The following is a 26,804-nucleotide window of genomic DNA, read 5'->3' on the forward strand; positions in this document are numbered from 1 at the left end:
TGGTGATATAATAGTCACTATACTATTTATAAAATACATATAGTCACATTATATTATATTGGATATTTTCCGACTGTATTAACTACTGTTTCACATGAATCTTAACATTTGAAGTGCCAACTAACTGAATTTGTTTTTGTTATCGCTTGAGGAACCCACGTTTCTTGATATTTATTTAAACTTAATAACTATCAGTTCAGATGTTTCATTTGAAACGAACCTTTGTTAAAAGAAGAATACCAATGTTGAATGACGTATAAATTCAGTGCCCCCTATCCACCACAAAAGTCTTATTTCTTTAAACATAAATTATATTAACTATCATTATCAGTGTAGTTGTTTTTAAGTCAGTCGGGCAATTGGTGACTCCCTTCAAGCTTTCGTTAAGGCACTCGACTTGTAATCTGAGGGTCGCGGGTTTGAATCCGCGTCACACCAAACATGCTGGTCTGTTAAGCCGTGAGGGTGTTATAATGTTACGGTCAATCCCACTATTCGTTGGTAAAAGAGTAGCCCAAGAGTTGGCGGTGGATGGTGATAACTAGCTACCTTTCCTGTCTTACACTGTTAAATTAAGGACGGCTAGCGCAGATAGCCCTCGTGTAGCTTTGTGCGAAATTCAAAAACATACAAACAAGTTGTGGCGACTTCCTTTTTCTTACATTATTTTCTTCTCATGGAACTCTGTTCAGTTAACGTACTTGATATCTGTGATTTAGAAATATAACACAAAATTCCAACAGCTGTATCAGTTGATATAAATTGGATCATCATACACTAGATGACTTTTGGTATGTGCACTTTCGTGTATTCAGGGTTTCATTTCGGCGCATTAATTTTCTGGAAGAGACGTTGTATCTATTGGCAGCCACGTAACTATCACAAGATGTTTGTCCATAGCTCGGATGCAGATATAGTTTAGAAATTAAAGTAATATTTGGAAAGTTCATTTGTTCTTAGAATCCTGTTTTTAGCTCTTGTGTTTTAATGAGTAAGAAAAGTAGGTGGATTAGCCACTAACACCCACTAAAAATCCACCAATAATTACAGATTAATTTGAAAGACATAATTTACGTGTTTGAGAGGAGCCGATTTGTCGACAAACAAATCACTTTTGTGCAGCGTTAATAAATTGTTAATAAAATAAATATAAGTTTTGAAAAATAAAATTTTATTATTATTTTAAAATTTCTTCATTTAACATTTTTGTTCATATTTCTTTTGAATATCCAGTTTGAACAGTCTCTTAAGAAGATGTTAGGTGGCGCTGAAGAAGCTGTCATGAGACTGAGAGATGTAGTTCAAAAGGAGTTTGAAGGTTTTTCTAGAACCGACAACCCCTGGAAGTCGTGCACATCTCTGGAGAGGGGTGATGTAGAATGGGATACATTTTTCCAATTATACGTACGTTTTTTAATGCTTTTCAAATGTTAATTGACATAATTTGTTTTAGAACAGAGGGAAATTCATTCTTATACATGTAGAAACGGCTCGTTTGGGATGAGAAAATATTTTACGTAGAGGAGCGAACAACGTTTCGACCTTCTTCGGTCATCGTCATGTTCACAAAGAAAGAAAGAGGTAACTGACCGAAAGCTGACCACATGTTTGAAAGGGGTTGTGTAACTGAGTGTCGGAATGTAGAGGGCGGTGTTAGATGTTTGAATATATAATTTTATATTATTTATTTACCCAAACGAGCCGTTTTTACATATATATATTTATCTAAAAGTGGGTTTTCTTGACATCACTGAACTTCGTTCTTGATTTCAGTGAGTGGATGAATGACGTGTACAATAGTTTGTTGGATGCTACACACACGCCATACATATTTGTGGTACCAGAAGTGATAGTATGGCCTGTTTTTCCATAAGTTGTAAAGAACTTAGAACATTTAGCATTCACTTACGATGTTACCAGTACCAGATTTAGAAAACTGGAAAAGGGTGGGTTAGATCACCTGGATGGGTGCCATATAATTTCAGCATACATAATTTATATTGGTGTAGCCAGCTCATGCATCAGATTTAACTATGATATTATAAGTTATTAGCCTCTAGCTAGGAAACACAGTAATTAAAATATCTTATTGAAGTTATTTAATGTTAGAAGGGGCACATTTTCAGAGAGTGAAAGGGTGCAAAATTATGAAAAGGGGTGAAATCCCCCCAACCCCGAATCCGCTAGTGAACGTCACATATTTTTAAAAAGAAAAATTGTTTCTTTAAATTACAGGTTCGACATACAGCTTGCGAAATCCAAGCACCAAACGAGAAATATGTGTCAACTTTCCGGCACGTTACAATCAATGTCATTCGTACAGCCGAATATAATTGGAAAAAAACACATAACCTAATATTGTGGCAATACTGGGCAGACAAAATGGCTTTCTTACCATTTACCCTGCTGTTAGAAGACAAAAGAACCACGATCCAAGAACCCGGTGTGTATACGTATCTTGTTTCTGTAAATTTAAATATACTTGTACTTACAATAAACTTGTGAATACCAATGGTGGTTACTTATCGGGTAATTAGATGCAAGAATCGCACGAGTCTTTGAATGGAAAACAAACCTTGATTATATGTACGTATAATTACGTGTAGGTCTGGTCTTTTGTTTTGTACAAACCTTGATTATATGTACGTTTAATTCTGTTTAGGTCTGGTCTTTTGTTTCGTACAAACCTCGATTATATGTACGTTTAATTCTGTTTTGGTCTGGTCTTTTGTTTCGTAGGTGAATGATTTCTTTATTTTTTTTAGTTGTATTATCTTACCTCTAAGTAACACAGCACTATGTCTGCACGTCTACACTGCTAGAAGCCGGGCTTCGATACCCACGGTGAGCAGCGCCCAGACACCCTATTGTATAGCTTTGTTATTAACTACAAACAAACTAAAACGAAAGTTAGCTGTTGCATAAAGCTTTTACAGTGACATAAATAATTAATTATTACAATTCAAATAACTGTGGCTTCTTCTTCTAACTCTTACAGAACTTATGAATTCACTGTTAAGTCTTACAGTTCAAGGATTTGGATGATTAAACATCACAATATCATTCACAAACATTGTGATGCATGAATGATCAGGCGATTCTATCTTCTTGAATTATTATACTGTTTATTTTGAGTTCTATGAAGTTAGGTTCAAAGCAATATCGATTGAAGTTGATTAGTTTAAGAAAGTTTCCAACAACCAATCAACTGTGTTATCTTTTCATTATTCTGTGTCAGAATTTCTTAGCTTACTTAACATATGGGCCCGGCATGGCCAGGTGGATTAAGGCGTGCGACTCGTACTCTGAGGGTCGCGGGTTCGCATCTACGTCGCACCAAACATGTTCACCTTTTCAGCCGTGGGAGCGTAATAATGTGACGGTCAATCCTACTATTCGTTGGTAAAAGAGTAGCCCAAGAGTTGGTGGTGGGTGGTGATGACTTCCCTCTAGTCTTACACTGCTAAATTAGGAACGGCTAGCGCAGGTAGCCCTCGAGTAGCTTTGTGCGAAATTTAAAAAACAAACAAACTTGACACATGAAACCTGTTCACTGCTTTCCTGAATTGTCACGAACAATTAAAATGCAAATATAGTGAAAACACTTACCAGTTATGAGTGAATATTGTGTGGTTTTAATGGGGTGGAGGTTACATAGATTGTTTTAGCTGTGGACTCTTTTTCTACACTACAGCTGTTCTAATTAAGATAATGTCTTGTATGTGTTTTTAGTAATGTCACAGTTAAAGTATCGGAACACCTCCTGTAGTCTTTTAACTGTTGTCAATCGTATCTGCCATTATTTACAGTGTTTATAACGTTCGCAGGAGTTGGGTTACTTTACATCTGAGAAAAAAAAGGGGAGTTCGGTAAATCACGTAAAAAATAAGGGGTGTGAAATTCTAGTGTTTTTTACCTGTTAAAAGCGTAAGACTATCAACGTTTTCTTTAATATGTCTAGCCAATTTCCGTTCATTAGAACCGCGTGTGACGTGTTTATGACGTCATATCTGCGCCGTGAAGATGGAGAAAAATAAAGCTCTCCGTGACGGGAAATGGGAAAGTCGTGACCCTCACTGTGAATCTACGTGCACACAGGATAAACATTTCGCGAACTCTGAGATTGCACATCGCGTAATAAAAATGCTTTTCCTGTATCATATAAGCAAGAGTTTCATTGTAGTATGATTAACACGAAAGACGATATCATAAGAAACCAATTTTGTTCAATTCATAATTTTCCTTTGAAACTTTCTTTAAGTCTTATGAAAACCATTACTTAGTTGTTATAGAAGAAAACGTTCATTACACGTTAGTGTTTCGGTGAAATAAATCTATTTGTCTCAACTGATTATTTGTTTGTTTTGAATTTCGCACAAAGCTACACGAGGGCTATCTGTGCTAGCTATCCCTAATTTGGCAGTGTAAGACGAGAGGGCCCGGCATGGCCTAGCGTGTTAAGGCGTGCGACTCGTAATCTGAGGGTCGCAGGTTCGCATCCCCGTCGCGCCAAACATGCTTGCCCTTTCAGCCGTGGGGGTGTTATAATGTGACGGTCAATCCTACTAGTCGTTGGTAAAAGAGTAGCCCAAGAGTTGGCGGTGGGTGGTGATGACTAGCTGATCGACACATGTTATCGCCCCCACGGCTGAAAGGGCGAGCATGTTTGGCGTGATGGAGGTTCGAATTCTCGACCCTCGGATTGTAAGTCGAACGCCTTAACCACCTGGCCATGCCTGTTTCATTTGAAGAAATTAAGCGTCTTTATCTCATACAAAATTCGTTCGATGTTTTCTGTTACAGGTCCTGGTTCAGACAAGCTGCTTCGACTGCTGGAAAGAGTGTAATTATTCTTCTAGATCGATCACGATCAATGACGAACGTTTTGTATCTTGCAAAACGTGTGGCCACATCTCTGTTAGAGTTGTTAAATCCAAAAGATAAGGTGAGTATTATGGCGAAATTTTCTGGATTCGATAGCTGATACTTGTGTTACAAACATGTTAATTCCCATACCTTTAGCACAGTTATTAAGCCTAACATTAGTGTTGGATTCTATATGTCTTATCACATATGCTTCTCTAACCAGTTTGTGGATTAAATAGCATGTGGCCATTGACTGTATTGATTACCTGGGCCTTAACAACGTGTGAGTCAATAAGAAAAAAATCAGATTAATCTCAGTAAATATTTATGAGATCCATTTCGTATTTTCCAAAATAAATTCGTTTTCCTGTATAGTTTGTTTTGTTTCTTGTTTTTTTTTAATTTTGCACAAAGCTACTTGAGGGCTATCTGCGCTAACCGTCCCTAATTTAGCAGTGTAAGACTAGAGGGAAGGCAGCTAGTCATCACCACCCACCGCCAACTCTTGGGCTACTCTTTTACCAAAGAATAGTGCGATTGACCGTCACTTTATAACGCCCCCACAGCTGAAAGAGCGAGCATGTTTAGTGCGAGCGGGATGCGAACCCGCGACCCTCGAATTACGAGTCGCACGCATTAACGCGCTTGGTCATGCCGGACCCGTCCTGTCTAGTATATTTAGTCATGTTCTGCACACTGAGTATCCAAAGAGAGAAAACGTAAAGTGACTTCATTTGATGCAATACGTGGACAAACTAGTTGTGAATGGGGTAAAGCAATTGCTGATTTTATGGCCAACTTCCAAATTGACACTTGTTAATAACAGACAACTTGTAAATCACTTGAGAAGATATAGAACGAGAAACGTTTCACAAATCCACACTTTGCTCAAAGTCTTAAGACTTAAAACTGTATGTTTGTTCGTTTTCTTTGCTTAAATATATGTTATAGCAAAGAAGTTAAAGTACAGAAGAAAAACAAATATTAAATATAGAGGATGGTTTTAGTTTTATAGAGACCATGGTGAGTCCAGTTGATAAGGTTAGTGTTGTGATAGAAACCACAGTAAATCCAGTTGATAAGGTTAGTGTTGTGATAGAGACCACGGTGAATCCAGTTGATAAGGTTAGTGTTGTGATAGAGACCATGGTGAGTCCAGTTGATAAGGTTAGTGTTGTGATAGAGACCACAGTGAATCCAGTTGATAAGGTTAGTGTTGTGATAGAGACCACAGTGAATCTAGTTGATAAGGTTAGTGTTGTGATGGAGACCACGGTGAGTCCAGTTGATAAGGTTAGTGTTGTGATGGAGACCACAATGAATCCAGTTGATAAGGTTAGTGTTGTGATAGAGACCACAATGAATCTAGTTGATAAGGTTAGTGTTATGATAGAGACCACAATGAATCCAGTTGATAAGGTTAGTGTTGTGATAGAGACCACAGTGAATCCAGTTGATAAGGTTAGTGTTGTGATAGAGACCACAGTGAATCCAGTTGATAAGGTTAGTGTTGTGATAGAGACCACAGTGAATCCAGTTGACAAGGTTAGTGTTGTGATGCAGACCACGGTGAGTCCAGTTGATAAGGTTAGTGTTGTGATAGAGACCACAATGAATCCAGCTGATAAGGTTAGTGCTGTGATAGAGACCACGGTGAATCCAGTTGATAAGGTTAGTGTTGTGATAGAGACCATGGTGAATCCAGTTGATAAGGTTAGTGTTGTGATAGAGACCACAGTGAATCCAGTTGATAAGGTTAGTGTAATGATAGAGATTACGGTGAATCCAGTTGATAAGGTTAGTGTTGTGATAGAGACCACGGTGAGTCCAGTTGATAAGGTTAGTGTTGTGATAGAGACCACGGTGAGTCCAGTTGATAAGGTTAGTGTTGTGATAGAGACCACGGTGAGTCCAGTTGATAAGGTTAGTGTTGTGATGGAGACCACGGTGAGTCCAGTTGATAAGGTTAGTGTTGTGATGGAGACCACGGTGAGTCCAGTTGATAAGGTTAGTGTTGTGATAGAGACCACGGTGAATCCAGTTGATAAGGTTAGTGTTGTGATAGAACCACAATGAATCCAGCTGATAAGGTTAGTGTTGTGATAGTGACCACAGTGAATCCAGTTGATAAGGTTAGTGTTGTGATGGAGACCACGGTGAGTCCAGTTGATAAGGTTAGTGTTGTGATAGAGACCACAGTGAATCCAATTGATAAGGTTAGTGTTGTGATAGAGACCACAGTGAATCCAGTTGATAAGGTTAGTGTTGTGATGGAGACCACAGTGAATCCAGTTGATAAGGTTAGTGTTGTGATGGAGACCACGGTGAGTCCAGTTGATAAGGTTAGTGTTGTGAGAAAGACCACGGTGTGTCCAGTTGATAAGGTTAGTGTTGTGAAAAAGACCACAGTGAATCCAGTTGATAAGGTTAGTGTTGTGATAGAGACCACAGTGAATCTAGTTGATAAGGTTAGTGTTGTGATGGAGACCACGGTGAGTCCAGTTGATAAGGTTAGTGTTGTGATGGAGACCACAATGAATCCAGTTGATAAGGTTAGTGTTGTGATAGAGACCACAATGAATCTAGTTGATAAGGTTAGTGTTATGATAGAGACCACAATGAATCCAGTTGATAAGGTTAGTGTTGTGATAGAGACCACAGTGAATCCAGTTGATAAGGTTAGTGTTGTGATAGAGACCACAGTGAATCCAGTTGATAAGGTTAGTGTTGTGATAGAGACCACAGTGAATCCAGTTGACAAGGTTAGTGTTGTGATGCAGACCACGGTGAGTCCAGTTGATAAGGTTAGTGTTGTGATAGAGACCACAATGAATCCAGTTGATAAGGTTAGTGTTGTGATAGAGACCACGGTGAATCCAGTTGATAAGGTTAGTGTTGTGATAGAGACCATGGTGAATCCAGTTGATAAGGTTAGTGTTGTGATAGAGACCACAGTGAATCCAGTTGATAAGGTTAGTGTAATGATATGAGATTACGGTGAATCCAGCTGATAAGGTTAGTGTTGTGATAGAGACCACGGTGAGTCCAGCTGATAAGGTTAGTGTTGTGATAGAGACCACGGTGAGTCCAGCTGATAAGGTTAGTGTTGTGATAGAGACCACGGTGAGTCCAGTTGATAAGGTTAGTGTTGTGATGGAGACCACGGTGAGTCCAGTTGATAAGGTTAGTGTTGTGATGGAGACCACGGTGAGTCCAGTTGTTAAGGTTAGTGTTGTGATAGAGACCACGGTGAATCCAGTTGATAAGGTTAGTGTTGTGATAGAGACCACAATGAATCCAGTTGATAAGGTTAGTGTTGTGATAGTGACCACAGTGAATCCAGTTGATAAGGTTAGTGTTGTGATGGAGACCACGGTGAGTCCAGTTGATAAGGTTAGTGTTGTGATAGAGACCACAGTGAATCCAATTGATAAGGTTAGTGTTGTGATAGAGACCACAGTGAATCCAGTTGATAAGGTTAGTGTTGTGATGGAGACCACAGTGAATCCAGTTGATAAGGTTAGTGTTGTGATGGAGACCACGGTGAGTCCAGTTGATAAGGTTAGTGTTGTGATGGAGACCACTGTTAGTCCAGTTGATAAGGTTAGTGTTGTGATGGAGACCACGGTGAATCCAGTTGATGAGGTTAGTGTTGTGATAGAGACCACGGTGAATCCAGTTGATAAGGTTAGTGTTGTGATAGAGACCACGGTGAATCCAGTTGATAAGGTTAGTGTTGTGATAGAGACCACAATGAATCCAGTTGATAAGGTTAGTGTTGTGATAGAGACCACAGTGAATCCAGTTGATAAGGTTAGTGTTGTGATAGAGACCACAGTGAATCCAGTTGATAAGGTTAGTGTTGTGATGGAGACCACGGTGAGTCCAGCTGATAAGGTTAGTGTTGTGATGGAGACCACGGTGAGTCCAGTTGATAAGGTTAGTGTTGTGATAGAGACCACAATGAATCCAGTTGATAAGGTTAGTGTTGTGATAGAGACCACGGTGAATCCAGTTGATAAGGTTAGTGTTGTGATAGAGACCATGGTGAATCCAGTTGATAAGGTTAGTGTTGTGATAGAGACCACAGTGAATCCAGTTGATAAGGTTAGTGTAATGATAGAGATTACGGTGAATCCAGTTGATAAGGTTAGTGTTGTGATAGAGACCACGGTGAGTCCAGTTGATAAGGTTAGTGTTGTGATAGAGACCACGGTGAGTCCAGTTGATAAGGTTAGTGCTGTGATAGAGACCACGGTGAGTCCAGTTGATAAGGTTAGTGTTGTGATAGAGACCACGGTGAATCCAGTTGATAAGGTTAGTGTTGTGATAGAGACCACGGTGAATCCAGTTGATAAGGTTAGTGTTGTGATAGAGACCATGGTGAATCCAGTTGATAAGGTTAGTGTTGTGATAGAGACCACAGTGAATCCAGTTGATAAGGTTAGTGTAATGATAGAGATTACGGTGAATCCAGTTGATAAGGTTAGTGTTGTGATAGAGACCACGGTGAGTCCAGTTGATAAGGTTAGTGTTGTGATAGAGACCACGGTGAGTCCAGTTGATAAGGTTAGTGTTGTGATGGAGACCACGGTGAGTCCAGTTGATAAGGTTAGTGTTGTGATGGAGACCACGGTGAGTCCAGTTGATAAGGTTAGTGTTGTGATAGAGACCACGGTGAATCCAGTTGATAAGGTTAGTGTTGTGATAGAGACCACAATGAATCCAGTTGATAAGGTTAGTGTTGTGATAGTGACCACAGTGAATCCAGTTGATAAGGTTAGTGTTGTGATGGAGACCACGGTGAGTCCAGCTGATAAGGTTAGTGTTGTGATAGAGACCACAGTGAATCCAATTGATAAGGTTAGTGTTGTGATAGAGACCACAGTGAATCCAGTTGATAAGGTTAGTGTTGTGATGGAGACCACAGTGAATCCAGTTGATAAGGTTAGTGTTGTGATGGAGACCACGGTGAGTCCAGTTGATAAGGTTAGTGTTGTGATGGAGACCACGGTGAGTCCAGTTGATAAGGTTAGTGTTGTGATGGAGACCACGGTGAATCCAGTTGATGAGGTTAGTGTTGTGATAGAGACCACGGTGAATCCAGTTGATGAGGTTAGTGTTGTGATAGAGACCACGGTGAATCCAGTTGATAAGGTTAGTGTTGTGAGAAAGACCACGGTGTGTCCAGTTGATAAGGTTAGTGTTGTGAAAAAGACCACAGTGAATCCAGTTGATAAGGTTAGTGTTGTGATAGAGACCACAGTGAATCTAGTTGATAAGGTTAGTGTTGTGATGGAGACCACGGTGAGTCCAGTTGATAAGGTTAGTGTTGTGATGGAGACCACAATGAATCCAGTTGATAAGGTTAGTGTTGTGATAGAGACCACAATGAATCTAGTTGATAAGGTTAGTGTTATGATAGAGACCACAATGAATCCAGTTGATAAGGTTAGTGTTGTGATAGAGACCACAGTGAATCCAGTTGATAAGGTTAGTGTTGTGATAGAGACCACAGTGAATCCAGTTGATAAGGTTAGTGTTGTGATAGAGACCACAGTGAATCCAGTTGACAAGGTTAGTGTTGTGATGCAGACCACGGTGAGTCCAGTTGATAAGGTTAGTGTTGTGATAGAGACCACAATGAATCCAGTTGATAAGGTTAGTGTTGTGATAGAGACCACGGTGAATCCAGCTGATAAGGTTAGTGCTGTGATAGAGACCATGGTGAATCCAGCTGATAAGGTTAGTGTTGTGATAGAGACCACAGTGAATCCAGCTGATAAGGTTAGTGTAATGATAGAGATTACGGTGAATCCAGCTGATAAGGTTAGTGTTGTGATAGAGACCACGGTGAGTCCAGCTGATAAGGTTAGTGTTGTGATAGAGACCACGGTGAGTCCAGTTGATAAGGTTAGTGTTGTGATAGAGACCACGGTGAGTCCAGTTGATAAGGTTAGTGTTGTGATGGAGACCACGGTGAGTCCAGTTGATAAGGTTAGTGTTGTGATGGAGACCACGGTGAGTCCAGTTGATAAGGTTAGTGTTGTGATAGAGACCACGGTGAATCCAGTTGATAAGGTTAGTGCTGTGATAGAGACCACAATGAACCAGTTGATAAGGTTAGTGTTGTGATAGTGACCACAGTGAATCCAGTTGATAAGGTTAGTGTTGTGATGGAGACCACGGTGAGTCCAGCTGATAAGGTTAGTGCTGTGATAGAGACCACAGTGAATCCAGCTGATAAGGTTAGTGTTGTGATAGTGACCACAGTGAATCCAGCTGATAAGGTTAGTGTTGTGATGGAGACCACGGTGAGTCCAGTTGATAAGGTTAGTGCTGTGATAGAGACCACAGTGAATCCAATTGATAAGGTTAGTGTTGTGATAGAGACCACAGTGAATCCAGTTGATAAGGTTAGTGTTGTGATGGAGACCACAGTGAATCCAGTTGATAAGGTTAGTGTTGTGATGGAGACCACGGTGAGTCCAGTTGATAAGGTTAGTGTTGTGATGGAGACCACGGTGAGTCCAGTTGATAAGGTTAGTGTTGTGATGGAGACCACGGTGAATCCAGTTGATGAGGTTAGTGTTGTGATAGAGACCACGGTGAATCCAGTTGATGAGGTTAGTGTTGTGATAGAGACCACGGTGAATCCAGTTGATAAGGTTAGTGTTGTGAGAAAGACCACGGTGTGTCCAGTTGATAAGGTTAGTGTTGTGAAAAAGACCATGGTGAGTCCAGTTGATAAGGTTAGTGTTGTGATAATGACCATGGTGAATGAAGTTGGTGAGGATAATTTTTTCTTTCACTATTTTCATGTTGTGTGTAATAACTTGTGTACATTTTTTAGCAGAACTTGAATCTACCTTTCCTTTATAGGTTGGAGTCGTGCATTTTTCTGAGTACGCGTCATCTATCTGTGGCTGTCAAGGGAGTAGTGAATGTTACTGTGACAACCTCGCACTAAACACGCCTCAGAATCGTAGGTGTCTTCAAGATGCCGTAGAAAACATTAGACAGGTTGGAATTTCCACTAACTACACTTCTGCAGTGGGAAAAGCTTTTGAACTTCTGAAACCATATTGTAGTCAGCCAGAAGAAGGTAAAATTAAGTAGTGTTTGTTTGTTGTGAGAGAAATAATCATTAGAGACACTTGTTTAAAAATATAAATGAAATTCTGTCACTGGACTATATTATGCATCCTTGTATTAAGAGTAAGTAACCTTATAATGTCAAATATGTTATATTTATTGAACTGGACACTCGGTGTTTCATTTTATGACTTTTGTAACAGAGTGCAAATAAAAAATAAATCTTTAATTGGTTTAAAGAATAAAATCTAACTAAAGCCAAGAAGTAAGATTTATTGTTGACATAATTGTATTGTTGTAATAATTGTTACCTCTAGTAAACAAGATGTTCTATCAAAATCACTGGACTAATAAACGGTAAGGTAACAAAATTAAATACAAGTTCTGTTATTTCTCTCTGTTTCATTTTTTATTGTATTCAATTATTTTTTAGCTTTGTTATTTTATTGTGTATTTCATTTGCATGAGATGATACAAATGATTAGTTCACATTATTAACATGATGTCACACTGTCAGGCATATTGATTGGCAGACAGAAACTTGATGTCACACTGTTAAGCATATTGACTGGTAGATAGAAACCTGATGTCACACTGTCAGGCATATTGATTGGCAGACAGAAACCTGATGTCACACTGTGTGGTTTAGTGACAGATGGATAGAAACTTGTTGTCACACTGTTAGGCATACTGACTTTTAGACAGAAACCTTATGTCACACTGTTAGGCATAACAACTGGTAGATTGAAACCTGATGTCACACTGTTAGGTGTAGCAACTGGTAGATTGAAACCTGATGTCACACTGTTAGGTGTAGCAACTGGTAGATTGAAACCTGATGTCACACTGTTAGGTGTAGCAACTGGTAGATTGAAACCTGATGTCACACTGTTAGGTGTAACAACTGGTAGATTGAAACCTGATGTCACACTGTTAGGTGTAACAACTGGTAGATTGAAACTTGATGTCACACTGTCAGGCATATTGATTGGCAGACAGAAACCTGATGTCACACTGTGTGGTTTAGTGACAGATAGATAGAAACTTGTTGTCACACTGTTAGGCATACTGATTTTTAGACAGAAACCTGATGTCACACTGTTAGGCATACTGATTTTTAGACAGAAACCTGATGTCACACTGTTACGCATATTGACTGGTAGACAGAAACCTTATGTCACACTGTTAGGCATAACAACTGGTAGACAGAAACCTTATGTCACACTGTTAGGTGTAGCAACTGGTAGATTGAAACCTTATGTCACACTGTTAGGTGTAGCAACTGGTAGATTGAAACCTGATGTCACACTGTTAGGTGTAGCAACTGGTAGATTGAAACCTGATGTCACACTGTTAGGTGTAACAACTGGTAGATTGAAACCTGATGTCACACTGTTAGGTGTAACAACTGGTAGATTGAAACCTTATGTCACACTGTTAGGCATAACAACTGGTAGACAGAAACCTTATGTCACACTGTTAGGTGTAGCAACTGGTAGATTGAAACCTTATGTCACACTGTTAGGTGTAACAACTGGTAGATTGAAACCTGATGTCACACTGTTAGGTGTAACAACTGGTAGATTGAAACCTGATGTCACACTGTTAGGTGTAACAACTGGTAGATTGAAACCTGATGTCACACTGTCAGGCATTGGGCAGACAGAAACCTGATGTCACACTGTTAGGCATATTGACTGGTAGACAGAAACCTTATGTCACACTGTTAGGCATAACAACTGGCAGATTGAAACCTGATGTCACACTGTTAGGTGTAGCAACTGGTAGATTGAAACCTGATGTCACACTGTTAGGTGTAGCAACTGGTAGATTAAAACCTGATGTCACGCTGTTAGGTGTAGCAACTAGTAGATTGAAACCTGATGTCACGCTGTTAGGTGTAGCAACTGGTAGATTGAAACCTGATGTCACGCTGTTAGGTGTAGCAACTGGTAGATTGAAACCTGATGTCACGCTGTTAGGTGTAGCAACTGGTAGATTGAAACCTGATGTCACGCTGTTAGGTGTAGCAACTGGTAGATTGAAACCTGATGTCACGCTGTTAGGTGTAGCAACTGGTAGATTGAAACCTGATGTCACGCTGTTAGGTGTAGCAACTGGTAGATTGAAACCTGATGTCACGCTGTTAGGTGTAGCAACTGGTAGATTGAAACCTGATGTCACGCTGTTAGGTGTAGCAACTGGTAGATTGAAACCTGATGTCACGCTGTTAGGTGTAGCAACTGGTAGATTGAAACCTGATGTCACGCTGTTAGGTGTAGCAACTGGTAGATTGAAACCTGATGTCACGCTGTTAGGTGTAGCAACTGGTAGATTGAAACCTGATGTCACGCTGTTAGGTGTAGCAACTGGTAGATTGAAACCTGATGTCACGCTGTTAGGTGTAGCAACTGGTAGATTGAAACCTGATGTCACGCTGTTAGGTGTAGCAACTGGTAGATTGAAACCTGATGTCACGCTGTTAGGTGTAGCAACTGGTAGATTGAAACCTGATGTCACACTGTTAGGTGTAACAACTGGTAGATTGAAACCTGATGTCACACTGTTAGGTGTAGCAACTGGTAGATTGAAACCTGATGTCACATTGTGAGCTTTAGTGACTGGTAGGCAGAAACCTGATGTCTACTCTGTTAGGTGTAATGACTGGTAGATTGAAACCTGATGTTCAATACTCTTTATATCTACTGTACTTGTGGTATTGTAATATGCTCAGATGAAAATAGGTATATATACACTTGAGCTATTAGCTGAGCTCACTAAATAACAGGAAACCCATTTTAGAAACTGATTATAAAACTTTTGTTTAACATAGTTGATGTGAAACGGACCAATCAGACAGAAGAACATTGTATATAGAGAATCTTTATTAATACAAAAAACACCAATTATGTGTGAGCTTGCAGAACACTTGCATTGGACATCTGCTGTAGTCGGATCTTTTGAGATATAGTTGGCCAAGACTAGTTCTAGATTAGAGTTTCTCGTTGAATTATAAGTTTCAGACTAACTAAGTGGCCTGACTAAACTGACATCTATCCAGAGTGACGTGCACAACCGTTTTCCAAGTTGTTTTCAGTAAAACATATAGATAGCACCCATACAACCATTGAAGGATAATGCTGTTTTTACATAACATGTTAAGCAATGTTCACATCAGATGGTGGTTGGTGGTACTTACTTTGAGAAAACAAAGGTTACTTGAAGCAAGAACTACTTAACACATATCGAAAACAAAAGATAAAAAATACACTATAAGAAGCTGGAAGTGTAAGGAGTATTTATAAACCACATTTTTATGAGTTTTGTATCTCAGGCCTTTTCCAAGCCAACAATTAACTTTAATTTTACTACAAATGAACTTTAAATTTATGCTGAGAACTGTGCCATAATAAATTAACCTTGAATAATGAATTCACTATCATTTAAAGAGTAAAATTAAAATAAATTACATATTAGGCAAACTCTTTAAACAGATGCAAGCACACCCAGATACAGAAATAACTCTGTTTAACAAAGACAACCTTATCATAAAGTGAAATAGGTGATGCTGGAATGTGAAGACAGTAGCCTAGTGGTTAATGTCCTAGCTTAGCTGTCATATTCCACATTTTTTATTGGTGTAGCTTAAGAGTTTGTGCCATTTACTAGCTACCTTCCCTCTAGGCAGTCAGTTAAAAAATTTTCCAGGTATGACCAGGTGGTAAGGGCAGTTGACTTGCAGTCTGATGGTCACGAGTTCAAATCGCCGTCCCTCCAAACGTACTCGTCCTTTCAACTATGGGGGTGTTATAATGTGATGGTCAGTCTCACTATTCATTGGTAAAAAGAGTAGCCCACGAGTTGGCGGTGGGTGGTGACAACTAGCTGCCTTCCCTCTAGTCTTACACTGCTAAATTAGGGACAGCTATCACAGATAGCCCTCATGTAGCTTTACACAAAATTCAAATAAACCCAACCAGTTGAAAATTAGAAGACATTAGAGTAGATAACCCTGGAAAAACTTTGCATAAACTTATGAAACAAATATAATATTAAGCATTTCTTTAAGAAAGTTTTAATTTTAGCTGTTCAACAAGGCTTTCATCACCAATTAGTCAAAGAACCAACGAAAAAGTATGTCATTTTAGGTTTATTGTCTTCAAGTATTAAAATGATTAAGAGGGTGAAAATTGGGGGACAAGTGGGTGTTTCATCAGGTTTAATGGTTTGGTGCATGTTGAAACAAGGAATAATGATATCTGGGTTATAAATTAAAAAATAAAACAAACTTTGAAGAGGTGTGACAAGAATTATCTGTTATGAATTGAGCAGCTGGGATATTTGAATCCACTGATCAGATGAGAAAAACTTTTAAAAATTCAAGAAACGCATAACAAAAGATAGTCACTTGGAAGAACAAATACTCTTTGACACTGATGTGGGAAACTACACCATATGATGAAGAATATACGAGCCTAACAACAACAGTGAGACTCAGACTTAAAGTTTTAGTGAAGAAAAATATACTGAATGATTAAACTTCTTTCCAAATTACTTTTTACACACACACAAAACAAAAAATAATCTACACAAAGAAGCAGGGCCCTGACATGGACAGGAGGTTATGGCACTAAACTCGAGGATTTGAATCCACATTACACCGAACATGTTCGTCCTTTCAGCCGTAGGTTTGTTATAATGTGAAGGTCAATCCCACTATTCGTTGGTAAAAGAGAAGCCTAAAAGTGGTGTGGTGATGACTAGCTGTCTTCCTTCTAGTCTGACACTGCTAAATTAGGGACGACTAGTGCAGATAGCCGTCGTGTAGCTTTTTGTGAAATTCAAAACAAACCAAACTAAACACGCACACAAAAAACAATTTCAAAGAAAGATACGAAAACAAAGTTAAAAATGCAGAATGGAACCATTTTAATGAAACTACAGACACAATGTAGATACACCCTTTGACAACTGTTGTTAAATAACACAGAATTAAAATAAAAGAATGATTTGTGTACTTAAAATATGTCCTGAAATTGAGCAAAATACAATAACTATTTATAAAATATGCATAACAAGGTTCGACTCTTCTCACCCCTAACTGAGATTTTACAGTAAGGAAAACATAATCAGTGATGTCGAGAAAACCAACTTGTAGAGAAAAATATATATAAAAACAGAAAACCCACTTATAGAGAAAAATATATATGTAGAAACAGAAAACCCACTTGTAGAGAAAAATATATATGTAAAAATGGCTCATTTGGGTTGAGAAAATAATTTACATAGAGGAGTTAACAACGTTTCGACCTTCTTCTGACAATGACCGAAGAAGGTCGAAACGTTGTTCACTCCTCTACGTAAAATTTTTCTCAACCCAAACGAGTAAGGAAAATGGCCATAGATTATTTGTTGGTCATATTCTGAATTGCCTTGGTCCAGGTGCCTGGTTGTCAGACCTCTTCTTTCTGAATCAGAATTTGTCATCTGCTTGGTTGTATAATGCCAGGTCTCTGTCCCTTTGGCAGCCATCTGTTAACAACTCCAATGAGATTCTTTATATGGATGATGGTTAGGACTGCGATGTCGGTGGTAGGTGTGGTTAATAGTAGGTAGTTTGAAAGATCAGGTTTGTAACAAGCTGGTTACACTCATTGTTTTCATCATAAAAAAAAAAACTATCTTAATCCCTTTACTGCATTTTAATTATTGTCGTATCTTTTCATCATTACCAATGTCTGTATAATAGCAAAATGTTTTTCTTTTCATTCTCTTTTAGAATGTTTCATCTTCCTAATTTCTGATGGTGAATCCAGTGATATCCCAAAATATTTAATTAAAAGTCGTAATGGTGAAATGGGAAACAAAGTTGTTTTCTATTCCTGTGGTGTAGGAGAAGGTAAGTTAGATCACATGTAACAACTCGTAAAACACTTATAATTTAAAATGTGTAACAGCTTCTACTGTTGGATAACTCAGAGCACTAGTACTGTTAAACAGAGGTCCGAGATTTAGGTCCCAGTAATTTTCTTCACTTGTAGGCTTTTTCACGTAAAGTTTATGCTAGAAAATGCCTTGTAGTGGGACTTAAAACTTAAAAAGTTTTAGTTTAAAAAACAGGAAGTGCCCCATTTCTCATTTTTCTTATTTTAAATAATTAACCAGCATTTGAAGATAAATGTTGTATTACTAAAGCTCATGACAAAATTTTTCAACCAATATTAATAGGTTTATTATGTGTTACAGACTATCCACTATTAGGGTTTCATTTACATTTTTGTTTCCAGAATGTATTGTGCTCTATTTATGAATTCTGTTTTTCGTTCAAATTAAAGTGAGTAACTCATTGACTATAAATCCTGCTTCACAGTTTCCAGTAAAAGCAAGGAATTACTGGAGTCTCTTGCTCATCAAACTTTTATTAATCTAACACTTGGGGAACGAAGATCTGGGGAATTACTGGTTTTTACGGACTACAATGAGGTGGTGACAAAGTTGGTCCAGATTTTTCGATATCCAAAGGATATTAGTCCCCAGTGGAGTTTGCCCTATTTAGACAACTTGGGCACAGGTATAAAAATCACTGCTCTTATGTTAATGATTCTTAAAAATAATTATTCACTTTGATAAAATTGTTAGTAACAGATGTGCCCACCTTATGGGTGGTAATTAAGAAATATGTGGCAGATACAAAAACTCGGCATGACGAAAATGAGACACGAACACTATATAAATTTTTCAGTATTTTCTTTTGTCTTTATTATCTCAATCCAAGTGTGCTTTATAATAAGATTATGTTATGTTTTAAACAATTGGCTATTTGCTGTTAGTCTATCATGAATATTTTAATGAATATTAAAATAGGTGTGTGTTTTGGGGGGATGAATGGATGGATTTATCTGTAGTTGTGTTGGGTTCACTGTCTCGGCTGATCTCGGGGATGCTTCAACCCACTTTGGAAGGAGATGGTGACAGACAAAGAAAACATGTATTTTAATATTATGTTTCCTCTTTTTTGGTGATCTTTATTTAAAATTTTGTAGGTTTACGTTTTAGCTAATGTTAGGATATTATGAAAGATCTGATTATATTGTATAGTACTGTATTTTTTTTGCATTTCTTTTATCTGATTGAATTTCTAAACTTGAAATGAATTAACGTGGTTTCAGACTTATTTCACAAATAGAAAATTTCGAACTCCAATGATAATCTAATAATACAAGCTTTTTTTTTTTGTAGGCATTGTAATGACTGTGTCCGTCCCAGTACTCGTTAATGGTTCTTTCCAAGGGGTTTGTGCATTGGATATCTCTATGGAAACACTCTTCCAAGGTGTTTCTTATTCTCAGTTAGCAGATACCAGCTACTCATTTCTCATTAATCGAGAAGGAAGAACACTGATTCATCCGCTTTTACCAAAACCCCAAACAGTCAGTCAGGGGCAGTTGTTTATTGACATCAGTGACTTAGAAACGGATAAAGCTGTTGAAAGTATAATTCAGTCAATGAAGAAGTGAGTTTAGTAACCGAAATATTTTTTAAGACATAGATTTCAAACAAGATATCTTTGGTATAAACATGCTGTTACTTCTTGTGTCTCAATTACTACAAAAACATGGAATATTTCTTCATGTTCCCTACTTGTTTTACAGAATTTTACAACACTCTCAATTTAGAATAGATAATATTTGATAAGAAACATATTGTTTTTCTCATATGTCTTTTTTCATCATCCAGAGACTTTTCAATTGACCATCATTTCTTCGTATCTTGACAAATTGACTTGTAATTTGGTAGAGTTATACCTTGATCCAATACGTCCAGTCATCTTTTCCTTTTTCTTGATTTAAGTCACTTTACCAGTCTTATGGCATGGAAAGTCAAACAATCCAAAAATTTATATTTTGAGCTTCCGTGTTGTAAAACTTACAATAACCTAGGGCCCTGACATGGCCAGGTGGTTAAGGCGTTCGACTCGTAATCCAAGAGTCGTGTGTTCGAATCTCGGTCGCACCAAAAATGTCACTCTTTCAGCCATGGGAACATTATAATGTGATGATCAATCCCACTATTCATTGATAAAAGAGTAGCTCAAGAGTTGGTGGTGGGTGGTAATGACTAGCTGCCTTCCCTCTAGTCTTACACTGCTAAATCAGGGACGGTTTGTTCAGATAGCCCTTGTGTAACTTTGTGCGAAATTCCAAAACAAACAAACAATAACCTAGATGAAAATTGGCACAAATATAAATTTTCACGTGTTCAACAAGTTGATTCTTCCAATTTTTGGCAGTTTTTTAGGGTGGGAACATATCTCACAAAAAAGCATAACTTTTGAGCTCTGGTAAATTGTTCGCTCATATTTTTTACTAATTTACAAATATGATCCAAAATACTTTCTACAGGTTACACATTGGCAAACAAAAATGGTGGACTTTCATTATTTTAGTAACTATAGGGGGTCAAGATGCCACAAAAAATACGATGTTCGGGTTTTTGATAAGTACTGTGTCATATTTTGGACAATTTAATTTACATGTGAAATGATGCAAAGCTGCTTTTTTGTAGTTACTATACTCACACGTAGGAAAACATGGGATATGTACATTATTTGGTTATTTTAGGGAGTTCAAAATGTTAAATAAACCCATAACTTATGAGGTTCTGCCTTGTTTTGACCAGTTTACGTGTAATTTCGTTCAAAGACAAAAATATAGACAGTTTTACAGTTTTTTAATCAATTTTTGAGTAAGGAAGGTACAGTGTTAGACTTCCCATGAATTAAGTATTTCTAACTTACACAGGAGTTGAGTAGTGGTATAGATAGTTTCTGGTGTAACAATTGGTCATCTTGGGTCCGTGTGGTCCAGTTGACCAGGTAAAACACATAACTGACAATTAGGCTATCATTATTCCATCTATTTCTGTGTTTTTGTAGAAGATAGGGTTGGTCCCATCTTATCCTTTTTTTTTTTTTTTGCACTTTCACAGAAGGCAAAGAATAGAAAATTGGCCGTAATGATTTAACCTGTTGACTGCCAAGTATTTCAGCTGCTACAATACAACTCTAATGCTTTTTCATTTTGTAACTTTTTTGTCGTGACGCCAATTTGGATCGCAAGTGAAACAATTTGTAAGTAAGTCAAATGCATGTATGGTGCTGACATTTAGCGTTGAAGATAGGTATTATTGAGAACGAATTAAATCGTCCGTGGCACTGTGTTGCCGGTCGGCTTGGACGAGTTATCTCGTCTACGGCACTGAACAGGTTAAACTTTCTTATTATTGTTGAAGACACGATCGCCTTTAAGAACACTGATCTAGGTTCTCTTATTTCTTCACTATTTGAATACTATGGACTGCAAAATAAAATTCACTATGGGAAAACAAGATCATGAACTTCCATTTCTTTGTAATTCTAATTCTCAGCTTGAATGTGAAGTGCATTGTAAGAAAATATTTACAAGATGATATCTAAAGTCTGCAAATTTCATTACAAATATTGTTATCGAAAATTTATTCGAAGTATTGTTTAATAAATAAAACCTCTAGTATGTCTGGGGTCTTGCATAAATAATTTGATATCTCCAAGAAATATAAAAATATAAAATATTAATTTCCAATATTTGTGATAAAGTACTTTCTAATTATTCTTAAAAAGCAAAGTGTTAGTAAACCGTGTACAAAATAACTTGTCATCAGTCTTCTTTAGGTTAATAATTAAAAATCACTTGAAAAATGGCTAAAATGTCGGCTTAAGCCTAACCATTGTCTATTTTTTTTACATTAAAGATCAGATTTTGTCTTAACAGCCACCTTAAAAACATTATGTTTTTACTTGTTATTGATGTCAACAAAACTACATTTGTTGTGCTAAAAGAAAAGATATTAATAATAATTGAATAACCTCAAATTTTTATTTAAGTAAAGTGTAGTTAAACGTGCCCTAATATTGATATTCATTCCAAGTGACTTAAGATCTTAATGAGAGCCGAGTGATAAAGAAAGCTCCTTTGTGCATATGTCCAAAATTTACATTGTTCAAAAAAGTGAATATTTCTAAGAGAAGAACTATCATTTTACAGCTATCAGATGACTTAAAAAACACGTAATTAGAATAAACGCTTTGTTTTCACACATTAGTGCTTTGTGTTCTATATCACTGATGATTTTGTGCTGTAGTGTATTTTAGTTTTCAAGTACACTTGTTTTGGAATTAAAATAATTAATTAACTTTTTCTTATAATAAACATTATTTATCTTATTTTTGTTTGACCCTGTTTCTATTATAAAAAAAAAAACTGCACAAACCTAAAAGATCCTCAGGATATAAGCTATGATGTTGGATATAAAATGTATCCTTGTGTTTGGAGGTGACTCAGTAGGTAGGACCCACATTGCAGTGGGGATACACCGTCCATCAGTCTTAACCTCCATTCCATTAGAAATTAGAAAAGTGAGATGTGGGTGCTCAAGCCCACAACCATAACACCCTTCACTGCCTGCAGATGGTTGTGGGAAGGTGACCGTTGTCTGAAGAAAAAAGGAGTTATAATAATAAGGTAGTGTATATCAGAAAATATCTCTTTGAGATGACTGTCGAGTTGTAGTAGATGAAAATGTTTCTTGGTTTAAACTGATAACAAGATGAATTATACTTGGAAGTTCAGTGTTACTCTGGTTGAGGGTGTTTTTCCGCTGAGTGTTGTTAGCCTTCTCAATTTGTTTATCGAATTCGGTATCTTTGTAACATCTTTGTAACATGGTTAGTTTTATATCCTTAGTGTGTTTTCTGTAGTATGTTTCAACTGATCATATTTTCTTTATTCTAATAGTTTGACTGTAGGTAATGTTTCATTTAGTGTTAGAGGGGTGACAGCTTTTATAGTGAAGATAATGTGGTCTGTCTGTAGGATTTTTGTAAAAGTCAGTTTGCAAAGTTCCGTTTTTTGTAGAAACTGTGACGTCAAGGAAGTTGTCTGTGTGGGCGAGTAGTAGTAAGTAAATGTGATAGTTTTGTGAAAGGAGTTTGTATCTAAGTGTTATTTAGTTAGTTCTATTGGTTGCCAAGCTAATTTTTAGTTTTGTTCCGATCAAAAAACTAATATTTTAATCACCAAAACAGTTACTTGTATTCTCAAGACAGCTGTTATGGATATTGACCAGAAGATGACCTAAGAAGGTCGAAACGCTGTTCACTACTTTATTTTAACTAAAGTTTTAAGACTCGTACCAGCCGTCTTGAGAGAACAGTTTTACTTCAAGTGGGTTTCTCATTATCACGAAAAACCGTTATTTGTTTAAGTGATTAACCATGTTTCATGTTTTGACGGTCACCACCCGGTTGAAATTCAACTTTTAAGCCGTACATTGAATTTCTTAAAAATGTATTTATTTTCCTCCAATATGTAACACGAAAATACTTTACATGTTACAGTGGTGGAAATGGAAATAAGCGAGTAAATGCGACACGAATAATTGCTCGTGGTCACGTGGAGACGGAGGGTGTAACAAACATTTCCATGGCTTCAAGTTATTACTGGACTGCAGTAAGAACAGTTTCATTCTTACTTGATAATTTCGTCTTAATTTTAATCTAAAGTAATGCATCACTCTCATTCTGGCCCGGCATGGCCAAGCGTGTTAAGGCGTTCGACTCCTGATCCGAGGGTCGCGGGTTCGAATCCCAGTCGTACCAAACTTGCTCGCCCTTTCAGCCGTGGGGGCGTTATAATGTGACGGTCAATCCCATTATTCGTTGGTAAAAGAGTAGACCAAGAGTTGGCGGTGGGTGGTGATGACTAGCTGCCTTCCCTCTGGTCTTGCACTGCTAAATTAGGGACGGCTAGCGCAGATAGCCCTCGAGTAGCTTTGCACGAAATTAAAAAAAAAAACTCTCATTCTCATATTTTGTGTTGGGCCCCCTGGTGGTTCAGTGAAGAACTGTAATGCTAAAACCAAGTTTTGATACCCATTGTGGGCGGGGCACATATACTTCAAATCTTACGGGAGGATTTTTAGAGGATTTTGGTTTTGACACTTAGGTCTTTACTGCGATTTAAAAGTTAAAAAAAGAAAACTTTGAACAGTTGGCTAACGAACTAGGGTATGAATACATCATTGTAAAGCATTCATTCAAACAATATTTTTAAGAAGGCAGACCTGATGGATTTTGACATTCGTTGATTCACTTCTGCAGGTATTGCCCTATGTTATGTTTTTGTACTAAAACTTGTATTTTGATACAAAAAATTGTAATATTATTGACATGTTTTCCTGCTTTTATTTTGTATTTTGAGCGTAAAGTAGACGAAATATTTACATGTTTGCTAACCTGTCTATGTAAATATATTCATCAGATCCAGAACCTAATAAACCTAAAAATAGCTGATAAGGAAAACGACGTAAAAGCATTCGGAGAAATTACATTATAAAAAAAAATTAACTAAAAAAATCTAGTTTTGAAATTAATTTACATTTTTAAATTTGGTAATTAAAATAAAGATATCTATAACCTTAGAGGATTAAAAATTGCAGTAATTAATTATAATATTAATAATTTCTGTGCTGCTAAACTGCAGGAAGTGTTTGTAGAAAGTAATGTCTTTGTTTTTGTTTTACAGGTTGAAGGGTTTCAGTATTCGATATGTATTGTTTCTCCAGAAGACAACACTAGAGAACCATCAGGAGTAGATGTCGCTTTAGATTCCTTCTTGTATCATAGAATTGATGAACACGTTCCCGATAACATGCAAATCTGTCAGCATTTTGGAATGAGAGCCATAAAAAGTGGGATTTTCGTCAATGACTAAGCCTTTCTGAGTCGTAGTAATGTAGTTATTTAAACTTTGAAAACCAGACTTCTTTTTTGCCCTAAATCAATTGTTCCTAGGTTTAATGTGGTGTCATATTTGTGTGTTGAATTAAGAAAAAACAAGTATTGCCTATGTGACATGATACTGGATTAATTCCTGTTGGAAATTTCTGTTCTCTCAAGTTGGCAGTTTTAAATTAACCATTAACGTGCTTGTATTCTGTTCCCCGCTGGAACAGCGGTAAGTCTTCGGATTTTTCGACGTTAAAAATCAGAAGTTCGATTTCCGTCGGTGGGCACATAAGGTAGCCCAATGTGGCTTTGCTATAAAAATATACATATACGCGCGCGCGCTTCTATTCTAAATAAATAAAATCAAAGATGGCAAAATGTTGGCTTAAAACTAGTACCTGGTGTGTGAATGTTTTGGTGTCACAGTTTTGTTTGAAGTTCAAACAATTTGCTACACTGCACCAGTGTTCCGTTTCTGTACAAAGTTCAATATACGTTTTTCATTCTGATTGGTGTTGGTGGTACTTGGGCTACATCATGATAACTCTGATACGTTCTGTTGTCATGTATCCCACTTTTAGTCATCGTAAATGTGACAGTTAGTTCTGCTACTTGGTCAAGCCTAACTATGGAGGTGAAGTGTGTTGCCCACTGGCTGTCCTTTTTCTGGTTAGAAATCAGAACTTGGTCAAATGGTTTGGTTAGAAGGCCGGGCTTGTCCTCGTGAGTTTGTTAGATCGCTGAGCATGGTCTGGTGGTTTTGTCAGTATACTGGCCATGACCTTGTGGTTATTGTGCCAGTCTGTAGATCGAAGGGGAAGGAGGACCAGGCTTAAAATGTGAGAATGCTGACCACACTCTACTCTTTCAGCTATGGGTGCGGTTATAAAGGTAACAGTCAACTCTTTATTTTGTTCAAAGTCCTTGTTGTGATGGATGCTGTTGGTTAGCTGTTATTCATTTGTTATAAATGACTGTACCTGCATCCTCAGGATTTATAACTTTTCGTTTCGGAAATTCCTGTGGTCTCCAGTCAGCAGTTTTACATTACCGAGGTTATGTCTGAAGTATTAGTTATTTTAGCTTACCGTTTAGCACAAGGTGCTATTCATGATGAAAACCCAAACATATTAAGTCGGTAACTGGTTTTTACTGTAAATTTCCAGTTCTAGAATATAAGGTCCTAGTTACTCATGCTACTGTGTTTTTTCCCCACATTTTTCTTAATTGGTCTAAAATGTTGAAAAATATTTGTAGTTAACGGGGTTTGTGTAACATTTTAGCTTTATTAATTTATGGTTTTTATGGTACCCTAACTGTAGCTTGTAAAGTGTTATTTTACTAAATTTTAATTTTACTAAAGTGTCAGAGAACCTTTCATCTCTTGTCATGGGCCCGGCATGACCAAACGTGTTAAAGCGTTCGACTCGTAATCCGAGGGTCACGGGTTCGAATCCCGGTCGCCGTGGGGGCATTATAATATGACGATTAATCCCACCATTCATTGGTAAAAGAGTAGCCCAAGAGTTGGTGGTGGCTGGTGATGACTAACTGCCTTTCCTCTAGTGTTACATTGCTAAATTAGGGACGGCGAGCGCAGATAGCCCTCGAGTAGCTTTGCGCGAAATTCAAAAACAAACAAAACAAATCTCTTGTCGTTCACCCAAACTAACAATTTCTGACCGCCATTGAAGATCTGTTTTTATAATCACCTGAATTTGGACCACAATGTACAAATTAAGGGATCCGTTGAACAATGGAAACATTTACAGTTAATATATTTTTTTTATATATACATTCCACTTTTTAAATATTTTTGTTACTTTTTGTGAATAGGTAATTCTGCTGTCCAGTTTTCTCTGACGTCATGGAAAGACCCATTGGATCACAAGAAACAAGTGGAAACAAAGAAATTTATTGAATATCTGACAACATACATGTTGACAGGAGACAGTAAACCACTGAATAATGGGTTTATCTTAAAGGTAGAAATACAGAGTTTTTGGTTGATTTTTAAATA

General features: G+C 37.5%; 1 protein-coding gene across 2 annotated transcripts in view; it reads left to right on the top strand.

Moving 5' to 3' along the window:
- Window positions 1-1,231: 1,231 nt before the first annotated feature.
- The window catches only part of LOC143258489 (VWFA and cache domain-containing protein 1-like), a 48,628-nt gene continuing 23,055 nt past the window's right edge, over window positions 1,232-26,804 (top strand). The window contains exons 1-10 of one of the 2 annotated variants that reach the window (XM_076517541.1): window positions 1,232-1,404; window positions 2,236-2,443; window positions 4,804-4,945; window positions 11,749-11,971; window positions 17,741-17,860; window positions 18,332-18,532; window positions 19,201-19,474; window positions 23,396-23,507; window positions 24,582-24,747; window positions 26,621-26,769. In XM_076517541.1, coding sequence (XP_076373656.1) covers window positions 4,874-4,945; window positions 11,749-11,971; window positions 17,741-17,860; window positions 18,332-18,532; window positions 19,201-19,474; window positions 23,396-23,507; window positions 24,582-24,747; window positions 26,621-26,769 — 1,317 coding nt within the window. In that variant the 5' untranslated portion in view covers window positions 1,232-1,404; window positions 2,236-2,443; window positions 4,804-4,873. The remainder of the gene's footprint in view (window positions 1,405-2,235; window positions 2,444-4,803; window positions 4,946-11,748; window positions 11,972-17,740; window positions 17,861-18,331; window positions 18,533-19,200; window positions 19,475-23,395; window positions 23,508-24,581; window positions 24,748-26,620; window positions 26,770-26,804) is intronic. The other variant, XM_076517551.1, reaches the window with a different exon arrangement.

The sequence above is a fragment of the Tachypleus tridentatus genome, chromosome 1, assembly GCF_004210375.1.
Source record: "Tachypleus tridentatus isolate NWPU-2018 chromosome 1, ASM421037v1, whole genome shotgun sequence".
Taxonomy (NCBI): domain Eukaryota; kingdom Metazoa; phylum Arthropoda; class Merostomata; order Xiphosura; family Limulidae; genus Tachypleus; species Tachypleus tridentatus.